This window comes from Sciurus carolinensis, chromosome 11 (assembly GCF_902686445.1).
Source record: "Sciurus carolinensis chromosome 11, mSciCar1.2, whole genome shotgun sequence".
NCBI classification, from domain to species: Eukaryota; Metazoa; Chordata; class Mammalia; order Rodentia; family Sciuridae; genus Sciurus; species Sciurus carolinensis.
In genome coordinates, this window is record NC_062223.1 from 76,960,335 (window position 1) to 76,974,761 (window position 14,427).

A 14,427-nucleotide genomic window follows, 5' to 3' on the forward strand; every position below is an offset into this window, starting at 1 on the left:
GAACATAGGAAATTTATGTCCATTTCATTCTACTGTCTTTCCCATTCCTATCCCTCCTCCCTTCTCCCTAACCCTCCCCACTCCCTACTGTGAGTCAGCATCCTCATATCAGAAAGAACATTGGCCTGTTTTTTGGGGATTGGCTTATTTCATTTAGCATATCTCTCCAGTTCCATCCATTTATCTGCAAATGTCATAATTTCATTCTTCTTTAATGGCTGAGTAACAGTCCATTGTGTATATGTACCACATTTTCTTTATCCATTCACCTGTTGCAGGGCACCTAGGTTGGTTCCATAGTTCAGCTATTGTGAATTGAGCTGCTATAAGGTGGCTGTGTCACTACAGTATGCTGATTTTAAGTCCTTTGGGTATAAACCTAGTAGTGGGATAACTGGATCAAATGGTGGTGCCATTCCAAGTTTTCTGAGGACTCTCCAAATGCTTCCCAGAGTGGTTGCACCAATTTGCAGTTCTATCAGCAATGTATGAGTATACCTTTCCCCCAACATTCTCGCCAACATTTTATTGTTACTTTTACTCTGACTGGAACGAGATGAAATCTCAGTGTAGTTTCAATTTGCATTTCTCTAATCGCTTGAGGTGTTGAACATTTTTTCATATATTTGTTGTTTGATTATATTTTTTCTGTGAAGTGGTTGTTCAGTTCCTTTTTTCATTTATTCACTGGGGTTTGTTTTCTTTTCTTTTCTTTTTCTTTTTTGGTGTTTTTTGAGTTCTTTACATAGCCTGGAGATTAATGCGCTACCTGAGGTACAGGTGGCAAAGATAAAACTTGGTTCTTGCTTATACAAAATAAGTGGCTTAACCTCCTGTCCCTCAAATATCAAAAAAATTTTATATTACTACAAATAAAAACCTAAAAATAAGAGAACTGGGGCTGGGGTTGTGACTCAGTGGTAGAGTGCTTGCCTAGCATGTGTGAGGCACTGGGTTCAATTCTCAGCACTGCATATAAATTAAATACAGAAAATAAAGGTCCATCAACAACTAAAAATATATATATATAAATTATACATATGTGTATGTGTATATACATATATAAAATAAGAGAACTGATGTAGAAGCTAGAGAGAAAAAAAGGAAAAGAAAGTGGGGGAGACCTTATGAAAATCAAAGGGAAATCAGTATAATAAAGGAAAGGAACCAGGGGAAGGGAGGAGGGATTGAAGATGGAAAATACTGGGGAATGATATTGGCCAAATTATATAATTATATGGTTATATGCATGTAAGAGTATTTAACAAGAAATCCCACCATTATGTACAAATATAATGCACCAATAAAAATATAGAAAAGGAAAGTTGATAATATACTACAATACAAACAAACACAAATTGATTTTTTTGTTGTTTGTTTTGGCTTTTTTGGTGCTGGGATTTGAACCTAAGACCTGCATGTACTGGGCACACTTTAACACTGAGTTGCACTCCCATTCCTAAATCTATTTTTATAATTTGCATGCCTTGAAAAAAAATCTCTGCTTCATAAGAAGCCACTATGAATTCAGGCATATTTCAAGTATTAGGTTTTTTTTTTTTTTTTTTTTTTTTTTTTTTTTTGTGGTGCTGGGGATCGAACCCAGGGCCTCGTGCTTGCAAGGCAAGCACTCTACCAACTGCGCTATATCCCCAGCCCAAGTATTAGGTTTTTAACATTAAATTATATTTTCCAAATCTTTTATAAGAGAAAATGAGAATATTATCAAGTATTTTTGCCATTAATTCATATATAAAAGCAAAACACTACCTATTGTGGTTTATCCATACATCCTCTACAATATCAGTTTTAGACAGGATTTTTCTGTGTACTTTTTTTTTTTGTAAGTCAGGTTTATTGAGGTAAAACACATTTACATAATTAGCAATAAATATCACCCTTTTACATGTTCAATTTAGTGAGTATTGACAAGCATGTATAGTTGTCTAACCAATACTACAATAAAGATACCTATAGTTAGCAATAATGTATTATACACTTTCAGCCTTAGCAACTTAGCAATGCCCTAAGAAACTGAGCAAAACCCTAAAAATAAAATACAAAAGGTGGGTAGGGATATGGCTCAGTGGTTAAGTGCTCCTGAGTTCAATCCCTGGGACCAAAAAGTAATAATAATAATTAATAAATAAATATCCAGCGGTTATTTTAATACATATAGATCTGTGCTACATTTTCCACTGAAGAGTGTTTGAGTTTATTTAACCATTCCCCTATAGCTACATGTTATAGTTTGGATCGTGAATGTCCCCCAAATACCCACGTGTGGTTTGGTCCCAGAAGGATGCTACTGTGAGGATGCAGAAACTTTAAGAGGTCAGCCTTCTGGGGAGGTCCTCAGTCACTGGGGGTGTGCAGGGGACTCTGGCATCTTCTCTGTCTTTTGCTTCCTGTCCATCAGGTGAATGGTTTTGTTCTGCCACATGCTCCTGCTATGTATTGCCTTGCCACAGGCTCAAAGCAATGGAGTCAATGGCTCATGGATCAGAACCTCCAGAACTGTGAATCAAAATAAACCTTTTCTCTTTGTAAGTGGATTACCTCAGGTATTTTGTGTAATAGGAGACTGAAATACACAATGGGCATTCAGCTTTTTCTAATTTTCACTCATCTAAGTAATTAAATATTTCAAAGAGAAAATGATGTGAGAAAATTCTGAAGCAGAAATCAAACTATTACCTATGTTAAAAGATTTTCTAACAAGGTAAGGTTCTGTTTAGCTGAAAACTAAAATGCCTTTGTATCCAAGAAAATATATTTCATTTACAGTATTGCAGGTTTCATACTCTTTTGGCCATTAAATATGACCATTTCCATATTTTGGTAAGATACAGTGCTCATTCAGTTATTTTGTGTAAAAGATCCTATGCAGGATTGGTGACATTATCCCACTAAGCATCTCCCTGCCTCTTTTCCATCTGCATAAATCATTTTCTCCATTAACTCTCAACACCAGAGGGCAGCAGCCTTGGTAGTAACTAGCAGTAATGAAGAACAATTAACTAATGAAAAATATACTCCTTTAGTAAAACCTACACTAAATTACTAATCAAACTTTTATTGTGGGGAAATACTTCTACAAAACAGAACAAATGTGTAAATTAGGTAAAAATAATGAAACAAGTCAATCATGCTGTCTCTGCAAAAAGATGGAAAAATATAATTTTTACACAAGAAGGAACCATGAAAATCTGAACTAAAGGAATATAGTAGTATTTATATTCTTTTGTTAATTCAACATACCTCACAAGTAAAATCAGGGGGAACCAAATGATGATAAATTTCTTTTTATTAGATTCTCCATATACTGATTTTTAAAGTAAGAGTCAGGGAAAATAATTCTAGACCAAAGATATAAAACAAATAGGCTTTCTAACGGCCTTGTAGGAAACTTGAAGGAACTAAACAAAAATCTTTTCTGAAAGAAAAAATAAGGCAGAGTGTCCCCAAAGGACAATCAGAAGTAGCCAGTCTACCTATTTTGAAAATTGTCAGGTAGAAAAGAAAGGACTTTCAAATATGAATTTCTTCCCTTTCAAATACATATATTACTATATATATTATATATGTATAATAGACTATTTATATATATATATATATATATATATATTTTTTTTTTTTTTAAGTTTTGTATGTGGTGCTGAGGATCGAACCCAGTGACTCACGCGTACTAGGCAAGTGCTCTATCACTGAGGTACAATCCCAGCCCTAGACTATTTTTAGAATAGTTTTAGGTTTACTGAAAACTTGAGTATATATTCTCACATATACATCCCCCTTTCAGTTTCTTCTATTAACACTGTATTGTGGTACATTTCATACAATTAATCCAATTCTGACACACTATTATTAAAGTACATAGACTACATTAGGCTTCACTCTTCCTATGGTAAAGTTCTAAGGTTTTAGATAAATTATAAAGACATGTATCATTATTGTATCATACATAATAGCAATGCTGCCCTAATAATCACTGGTGTTACACCTTTTCCCCTTCCTTGGTAACTACTGATCATTTTACTGTGTCCATAGTTTTGCCAAAATTTTCCAGAATGACATGTGATTAGAATCATATAGTATGTAGCTTTTTCACATCCACTTCTTTTAGTCAGCAATCTGCATTTAATGTTTCTTCATGTGTTTTTATGGCTTTATACTCTATTTCTTTTTTTTTTTAAATTTTTTGTAGTTGTAGATGAACACAATACCTTTATTTTGTTTATTTTTATGTGGTGCTGAGGATTGAACCCAGTGCCTCACACATGCACTCCACCACTGAGTCACAACCCCAGCCCACCTATTTCTTTTTAATATTCCATTGTGTGGATATCCAGTTGGTGTATCCCATCACACAGTGAAGGACAGCTTAGCTGCCTCCAGTTTCAAGTACATTTTTAATTTGAAAACTAAAAGAAGAGTCTTAGTAAAATGAAATACTTAAATCACTTGTCTCCTCTCCTTCCTGAGAACTTATTAAAATGACAATGAGGAAAGAAAAGGAAAAAGTCAGTGCCTACAGTGGAGCAGATGTGACTTCAACAAATATTTGAATGACAAAGTCTGATGATACAAATCACAGTAACAAAGAACAATAAGTCAAAACCCAAAATAGATTGATTACATCTGCATTTTGATCTATAATCAAAATTAAATCTTATTGCTGGGCTGTCTGTAATTTCAGGAAGATTCGCGAGTTCAAAACCAGTCTCAGCAACTCAGGGAGGCTCTAAGTATCTTAGCAAGACCCTGTCTCAAAAAAAAAAGGGGGGAGGGGGCGGCTAGGGATGGGCTCAGTGATTAAGCACGCTGGGTTTCAATCCTGATTTATTAAAAAAAAATTAAATCTTATCTACAACATGGATGAACCATGAAGACATTATGACAAGTGAAATAAACCAGTCACAAAAAGACAAATACTGTCTGATTCTACATATATGATGTACCTAGAGTAATTGAATTTGTAGAAACAGAAAGTATAATGGTGGTTGCTAGGGGAAAGAGAAGGAGGAAATGACAGGTTGTTTAATGGGGATATAGTTTCAGTTCGGTAAGATAAAAATATTTGGAGATTTGTAACAAAAATGTGAATATACTTTCAAAACTATTGAACTGTACACTTAAAAATGGTCAAGATGGTAACTTTTATGTTATGTTTTCTACTATAATAAAAAAAATTGAATTGTGTGCTTTGTCTTCTAGTTTATCTTTAAAATAGTGTAAGCACTAGGTGTTATGGTTTGGATCTAGAATGTTCGCCTAAAGGGTCATGTGTTGCAGGCTTGGTTCCCAATGCAAAAATGTCCAGAAGCATGGCTTTTGGGAAGTGACTGGATCATGAGGGCTTTAAACTCATCAGTGAATGTGAATAGACTACTGGGAGGAGGGGGAAACTGTAGGCAGATGAAGAGTAGCTGGAGGAAGTACATCATTGAAGACATGCCCTTGGGGACTATAATTTGTCCCTTCCCCTTTCTTCCTGGCTGCCATAAACTGAGCAGCTTTCTTCCAAAACACCGTTCTGCTATGATGTTCTGCCTCACCTCAGGCCCTACATGATGCAGCCAGCTACCTATGGACTATAACCTCTCAAACCATGAACCAAAATAAACCTGTCCTCCTTTAAGTTGTTCACATCAGGTACTTTGGTCACAGGGACGGAAAAGTGATTAACACACTAAGTTAAAACCATCTAAATAGTCTTCACTTTAGACCCCACAGTGAATTCAGATTAAGCTTTCTTAACATTCACTTTGTGTCACCTGTGAGTTTTAAGATCAAATGCATTTTTTTCTTCAGGTTCACTGATTAAATTTTCAAAACGATGGCCTGTTTTAGTTTGCTTCATTTTTGGACTATAACTTACCTGTTCAAGTCTGTCCTCCCTTTTTTCCTCCTGTGGTGCTGGGAGGAACCCAGGGCCTCATGCATGCTAGGCAAGTGCTCTGCCTCTAAGCTACACCCCAGCTCTCCTTCTTCCCTCTTGCTTACTCAGGTCTGCCCTTCCAGCTTAGTTCCCTCCCTCCAACCCTCCTTTCCTTCCAAGAATAACTGCCTTTTTTTTTTTTTTTAATATTGTTGACAGAAAAAATGCCATCTTCACCATATCACCAACATCTTCCAGTTTTTTACTACTAATAGGGCACAGATATTGCATTCTTTTTCAAGACATATTTCTTGAAGCCCCTTGTGGATCTAGTGCACTGTTAACAACTAGAATATCTACATTAGACTGGGGTATTGCTCCACATTGAACTCTTCACATATTTCCTATTTCCTTTTGCCATGTTTTCCCAACTCTAACTTTAATAATTTTTATTATATTTGACAGAGGGTGGAGGTGAAATTACTTTTTATTCCTAATTTCCTAGAGCTCATTCTTGTTTTGTCTCTTTTTCATTGCATCTTTCTTTCTTTGATGCCATAATCCTCTATTTTAATTTAATTAGAAAAATTTAAGATCTTATGTTCCCAGATTTATCTTTGTATACGTCCACTGCTTTATCTTATTTTGCATGTAAACTCTTTTCTTCATATAGCTTGATCCTTAGTTACTGATATCCACAGACTTTTCGAGGAAGCCACCATGGGTTTTCTCTACTTTTGCACAAAGAATATATTTTCTGCCAGTATCCTCTAAACAGAATGGCCAGTCGGGAGGTCTGTGTTTATGACTTATTTTCCTGCAGACTTCTTTATTATTTAAACTTTCAAAGTAATAAATAAAGAATAATAGCATAAATATCAAAATTTAGGAAGTGTTACAATTTGGATGTGGTTTGTTTCCCTGTGGTTCATGTGTTTGAAGGCCTGGTGCTCAGCGTGGAGGTGTTGAGATGGTGGGAACTTTAAGAGGGTGGGGTCTAGTGGAAGGTAACTGGGTCATTGTAGGCACTGTCTTGGGAAGGAAATGCTGGTTTTGTGGAGGGAGTTCCCACACAGTTGTTATTTTAAAAAAATAAAAAATAAAGAAGGTTGGCCCCTCCCAGCTCTCTGGCTTTTCTATCTTACTATGTGATCCCTCTTGCCAGTGCTCCTGCCATGATTCCATCAGCCATGAGGCCCTAACTAGAGACAAAGCAATGGGACTACCGGGTCTTGTCTTTCTGCCTCCAAAATAGTGAGCTATATATGTATTATCCAATCTTAGGTATTTATTATAGCAATGTAAAATTAACTAATGAAGGAGACATAGAGAATATAGTGTGAGTGAGCGCCCATGTTTTTACAGCACAGGCATATGTTTGACATACTATCTAAAGTTTTTTTAAATCAAGAAATAATGACACTAGCATATTATTTTGTCTATTCATGGTAATTCCAAAAATAACTAATACACTGTTTAAAATGGCATTCAAGGAGCAAACTAAGGAAGGGAAGACATAATTAGGAGCACTGCTTTCCATGATAATCCCTTCTGTACTATCTTTAAAAAATCATAAGTATGTATTTATCCAAAATAAGCACAAATAAATTGAAAATAAAGTGATAGAAACTGAGTAGAAAGAAAATTTGGAAATAAAAAATTAATTTTAATTCTAAAAGAAAAAATTCAAACACTTATTTATATACTGCATTCTTGGACAAAGGGAGAATATTGTTGCCAAGGAGACCAAAGCAACTGTTGAGCAGCTCTTAAAAACAACAACAAAAAATCCATGACGGTTTATTCTGCAGGATCTTATGTCTTCTAGCTTTACAAAGGCAATAAAATGGTTTTAATGAGGTCCTTGAAACTTGGTTATGATATCACTAACATTACTGAATATTCAATTTATAAAGTGTATTACAGTGATAAGGTTGAAGTAAAAGTCACATGACAGGTTCTAATTCCAAATCTTCCACTTAAAAGGCCACATCTTCTTGAGTAAATCATTTTCCTTTTCCAGCCTATTTCTTTACTTTTAGAAATGGGCATCACTACCACCTTCTTATCACACAGGGTTGCAGTATCAGATGAGATTCAGAGCATTGTACAAAGATTGAAATACTATGCGAGTAAATACTAGGAATAAGTACTAACATTTCCCCAAATTCATAAGCCAATATGTATGCTATATTCTTCATTGATTAAATGCCAAATTGAGTAAAGTATTAGAAAAATGTGAACAAAAAGGTTATATAAACCAGTATCATAAAACTTGTATTAAAATGGTAGCAAATTCAAGTTCAGATTCCACAAAGGATGATTTCCACAACTTTTCTGGATCGCTACACAATGAAATTGGACTAGATCCAACTTTGCAGAGGTGCTTCATGGGTCTATTTTCCATCATACAATATTGATTTAAAAGGGAATTCATCCACCACCTCTTTTTACCTGGGCTACATTTTGCATGAAAAACCTTCTATTGTCAAATGTTTGAAAAATCACTGGCTTATACCAAAGTCTTTTATTTTCAAGCTTTTAATAAGCCTAACCTATCTTCAACTGTTTAGTCTACTCTTTCTCAAAGCAGACCTACTTTCTCAGACCAGAATACTCTACTTAGTATTTCTTAAAATTCAACAACCAGTTTCTGCCTCCACATTATCGTCAATATATAGGAAGTTCAACACCTTTGTTGTTGCTACTATGGCTGTGGTTGAGGTGCTCTGCACTGCCTCAGTCCCACTCCCTGTCTATCCATCCACCCAAGCTTTGCCAGTGCTAATATATAGAATTTATGACCACTTTCAGTTAAAATTTACAATGGATTATAAACAGGACAGTTACCATGTTAAACAGAATCTGGTTTCTAGGTAAGCATGACTTGTCTGTAATTCGACAATACATGATCACACTGAAAGAAAGAAGTGATGAGGCGGTAGGAGACTCAGCCCTAGAACACAGAGGGAGAGTACTCTGGTGGAAGAGTTATCTATGCACTGCCTGGAGGAGGAACACCTAGATCTATAGACTTATTGGGTTCTAGAGGCAGGATCATCCCATCAGAAGATGAATGCATTTACTTGTTATAGGCTGATGCTGTTAAATTTATATATATATTTGACTCCCAGTGATTTGGTTTCACAATCACCAAAACCTTCTTTTTCTTTGACTTCCCTTATAGTGCATCTATAAAATGTCCTGGCTAGAAACAAATCCACTTAGCTATTAGATCTGTACCATAAATTAATAAAATAGTATTCTTAAATAGGACATCAGTTTCTACCTTGAGTATGATGAGTCCATCCTGAGACAAGGTAGGCTTAACATATTAGACTGAAGGTCTGGAACTGGTAGGTTAGACCCTAGACTGGTAAATGTACCAACAGAAAGTCACTCCATGGAAACTACATGGAAAACTCTAGATTGCCCCCAATAAACTGTGTATTTTGCGCTATTTTTAACACTTACATATACTTTTATTTGTTTAAGGCCACTAACACATACTAAAGCCCTGCTATGACCCGGTCTTCACATACCTGTCCAAAAATTTTATGTATCCTGAGCTACAGCAGAAACAAATGTGCTAACTATTCACATTAAAGTGTTAATCTCTCTGCTTGTCATTGTCCTCTCTACCTTAACAAGTCTAAATCTTAACTAATTCTGAAAACTCAACACAAATAACCTTTTTTCATGAAGATATTTTAAAGTATCATCAAGGCTAAAATGAGTGATTTTGGTGGCCAAGGCAAATAGCAATCTGCCCTGAGGTCAGTTTATAATTTATCACATACCACTGGAGTCATTAACAATCAGCAGCATTTGGTACCCAGGGCCTTATGCTTAAAAGGCAAGCACTCTACCAATTGAGCTATAACCCCAGCCCCGGTAGGTTCCTTTTCTAATAGGTATTAATCGGGTGTTAAATTTATTTTCTCTATATTAAAAGACTATGTGTGCTATCAACAAATAATGGAATAAAATGCTATAAGTCTGATTTATTATTTTACATTTCTGTCCTCTAAATTTCAGTGCCCTGGGACTTAACCTATCTTACTTACAATATCCATCTACTGTAGATACACTTTTGTGTATCTACACAAAATGTATGTTTGTGTTTGTTGTATTTTTTCATTTTGTGAATGAAGCACATTTATTAAAATTTTAAATTTAAAAAGGGATCATGAAGATATTTATTATATCTACTAAAAACTAATAAATGTATTTAAATCTATCCTTTTGCTAAGGCACTTATTTTTGCTCCCTGCATTACATTTGTTAGCCTCTGTTTCATCTTTCCTTCTATATTCTTTGAAGGTCTGATTCATGTCTGTCTAATCTTTCTATCTCCACAGGTTTTCAACCAGTGCCTTGTATGTAGAGGGCACTTTCAAATAAATTTAGACTTTCTCTTCCACTTTTAATGAAGGTGCTCCTTGTTCTTTTTATATGTATTCTACCTTTTCATAAAGTATCCTTGACCATCCCAATCCACAGATCACTCCCACTTTTGAACTCCTATGAGACTATCTATAAACCATTAATTGCCACCAAAATTATCTAGCAGTTATTATGTGCAATTTATAGTTTTTAAAGATTTCAATATATCTCAACAGTATCTAGGCATAAGATGGGCAATTAATGAATGTTAATTCATTCAACCAATCTTTTAAAAATTAACCAGGACATTGATTAGGGAAAATATAGTAAAAACAAGCATCAAAGGGCAAAGTCTTGCTATTTCAAATGTGGTCCACAGAAAGGATCATTGGTATTACCTGGAAGCTCACTCTAAGGCAGCCTATCAAGCTCCACCCTGAATCTGCATTTAAAGACTGGTTTAGACTCTAGAAGAATGAGAATGCCCAAGATGCATATGACCACGCAATGCCGAATACCTCATCATATAGCTTATCTGTTGGTTATCCTTATCTGCTGACTGACAGCTTATTGAGGACAGGAACCCTTTCTATATTCCTTACTACTAGTATTTCTTGACCCTAAATAGGGCCTAGAACATCACCAAATGCTCAGTTTTTTTTTTCCACTGAACGCATGAATGATTGAACAAAGTAAAAACAGAACTTTTTCAGAAATCTAATCCTTTAGAAATTCTTTTGTACAACGTGATTTCACATACTAGCATGCAAACCCCTAATTCAACATTATTAATTCAATTTTAAATGTGTTGCTTTCTCAGCTTCAACAAATGTATTTTTTATGCACTTGACAAAGCAAAAGCTTGGTTTATCATCCTCTGTTAGAGCCTCCGATGGCCTGTATTACAAGTGAGACAGCTGTATTTTAATTTCTGCGTTCACAAATCTATCCCATATGCCTGCACAAGAAGGGCAGAGCAGAGGAGAGGGTAAGGCAAAAACAGTTCTGTATCAGGAGTATCATATGAAACCCAGTAAACGCTATTCTTTGAGCAGGATACTTCCAGAAAACAAAGGCCAGCAAGGAAAAGAAATTAGTGTTAAGAGAATCTTTGCCTTTGGCAAGAGCAAAAGGTGATACTACAGAATACCAGAGAGTGATAAAGACCAGTGACTACCTAGTGACAGAAGATGGAAACACACGAGACCAGCACTAAAGCGGATAAAGGTTAGAACCTCCGAGAAGGATGCCAGAAACCACTTGCAGGTTTGCAGAGAAGGAAGTTAAAAGAAAAGATATAGCTCTGTGAAGGGCATAACTTACGATGACGATTATTTTTGAGAATGAGAGATGACACACACTGAAGGGAGGAGAAAGAGGGGTTTGCAATTTAGTGCACTGCAAAAGGAAGCGACTGCCGATGCCCCTGACCAGCCCAGACTACCACAGGAAAGCAGCCCAAGCTTAAGCAGGTGGCAACGCCCGGCTCTCCTGGCCATCTCCTCCGAAGCCTGTGGAGCCCTGGATGGGCACTGGAAAGGGCGAACTGTGCGTGGGAAGACGTGCAGGAAGAGGGGCTGGATGACGGTTGAGCAGGTACCTACCTTATCCCAGCGGAGCCACTGCCCGATGGCCGTGTCTAGCTGAGGGTCGCCGGTGCGATAGGGGGCGTGGAGCAGGTTGGAGTTCAGGTCTCCCTCTGCGTTTTCAGCCATGGCAGCGAGACGTGGGTATGCGGGCCTCAGGAGCCGGCGAAGACACCGAATTGGGAACCTGGATGTGCTCACCAGGGTCCGGACTCCCCCTCCTCACTGAAGGGCATCGGAGACCAACTGCAGCGTGTTGGTGCCACCTCCAGTTGTAGCTTTAGGGAACCGAGAGAGAGGGCGGATACCACCGCCCGCGCCCCAGCGGACCAGGTCCGGGTCTCTGGGCGATCTGACTGCGGCGGGCGTGCGCGGAGAGAACAACAACAGTCCCAGATGTCTGGGTCGTGGCCGCAGCCGCCGCCGCCGCCACCACCCTCGCCGCCCCAGGCCCCGCCCCTCCCGCCGTCGGCCCCGCCCCTTCCCGCCCCTGCTGATTTGAGTCCCGGAGGCAAGAGGCGCGAGCCCGGGAGCGCGTCCCCGGCGTCCCCGCAGCCGCGCGAAACTGCGGTCCGCTGGTGTAGTGAAGAAAGGGTGCACGGCTCTATTTTTTAATTTGCGTTTCGCCAGGCGTCTTGTCCTCGCTACCATCCCCACAGTCCTATGCCTTTCCTTTCTCCTATCTTCAGTCAAGGCTCCCCGGAGTAGCCCGCCTCAGCGATTGCTCTCCGGTGCCCCCAGCCAGCTTTGTCTGGGGCACGCGCCTGGCGGCAAGGTGCGCGCTGGCAGCGCGCGGCCTCACGGGAGTGGTAGTTTTTTCCTTTCCGGCGCTCTGTGGAGACCGCCAGACCGTTCGCAGCAGTCTGCGCGCTCCCTTCCCTCAGAGGAAAAAGCTCTTCCTCGAGTCCGTGCCCTATCAACACGCCCTGTGCCTGTTATGCGGCGCTTTGTGGCATTAAGTTAAACAAGGAGTGGCGCGGTAAGGCAACAACGTGTATCCATTTATCCATTTAACGAGGCGCGTTTTGTGCCTCCAGCCATCCTGGTGAGGTAGGTGGGTGTGAGCCATTCTCCTTGAACACACAAAGAAGAAACAGGTGAAGCGAATTTTCTAAGAAGCAATGTTTTGCTCAGCTGCCACAGAGAGCTAGGAGATAGGAAGAACTAGATGACTACAAAATAGATAAGAAAGTGGTTAAGCGGAAAGATGACTAGAAAATGGATAAGGAAGCTGTTAACCACAATGTTAAGAATGTACAAGTCATGAATACACTAGGCAGTGACACTGGAATACAGAGGGAGAAGAAATCGGTTCTCCAAAGTGGAAATAATCTTTGATTTCTTCTCATCTTCAATGGCATGTACACCTTTCAAGTCACATAACTTGAGGTCGGGGAAAATGCTGTGTTCTTACCTGTCGTCCAGCCCAACTGCTCCCTAGTTTCTTGGTGTGGCCTTCTTACAATAGTTATGATTTTGATCAAGTATATTACAACTCCCCCTAATCAACTTTTTGTAAGGAGGATAGAATAATATTTACAGCACAGCTGCACAGTAACATAATAAGTGGTTTTAGAATGTTTTAAGGTTCTCAGATAAAAGACATAGTAAATTCAAAGCATTACTTTCTTTCCTTTAAGCTTCTGTTTGCCATAATAAAATCCAAACTACCAAAATACAAAAAGAATTGTGCCAGTTTCTAAAAAATGTCGTGCCATTGTTGGAAATTGGAGTTTTTGCTAAGCAATTGAATGTTTCTTTTATGGACTCAGCAGGTTCTTTTCATCACAGCAAAGCCTGGAAAACAACCATGTGTCCAGGAAAGAAATTAATCTTCTGTTATCATCATGATTATTGTCCATGACAAATATTAAAAGTTTATACTAACCATTATGCTAGGAGCTGAGGCTGCAAGAATGTTTGTAATTGTGTATTTCAAGAAGTAAAATCTGTCTAGAGAGAGGGGATATATGCAAGAAAATAGAGCCATGATAAATAGCAAATATTGTTGTAAACAACTGATAATTTAAGTTTGAGGTGACCAGTAAAAGCACTGAACTGCACTCAGCTTTCAGGAACAGAAAATAAACAAGTCAAGGAAAAATGTAGAGGGCATTTCAAATGCATAAGCCAGTATTTCTCAAATCTCCTTAGGAGATTGTTTAAAATGTACTGTATATTCCTGGATACTGCCCTCACAGATTCTGAATCAGTATATTTGGACAGGATCTAAGTGCCTACATAAAAATATCTATTGACTGTGAAGTGGCCATAATCTTGCAGTTCGAAGTGTGATGATAGGACCAATGTATTGGCATCCTCTGGGAACTTACTAAAAAATACAGAATTTCAGATCTTAAACCAGCTCTACAGAATCAGAACCTACATTTTTACATGATCCGATGATGATTTATATTTAAATTTTAGAAGTAGTAGCTTTTATGAGATAATTTTATTCATTCCTGCAATATGCTACCAAATCAACAGAACATTTAAAAAATAGAATTATGTAAGGCAGATGTAGAAAACAGGAGAAACACAAGCTTTAATTTGATACCAGAGTCAGCTAAACTT

At 37.9% G+C, this 14,427-nt stretch overlaps 1 protein-coding gene across 1 annotated transcript in view; it reads right to left on the reverse strand.

Moving 5' to 3' along the window:
- Pgm2l1 (phosphoglucomutase 2 like 1) overlaps nt 1-12,278 on the reverse strand; it is a 64,858-nt gene extending 52,580 nt beyond the window's left edge. Inside the window, exon 1 of the mRNA XM_047518605.1 lies at nt 11,872-12,278. Coding sequence (XP_047374561.1) covers nt 11,872-11,982 — 111 coding nt within the window. The 5' untranslated portion in view covers nt 11,983-12,278. The remainder of the gene's footprint in view (nt 1-11,871) is intronic.
- Between the last annotated feature and the right edge of the window lie 2,149 nt (nt 12,279-14,427).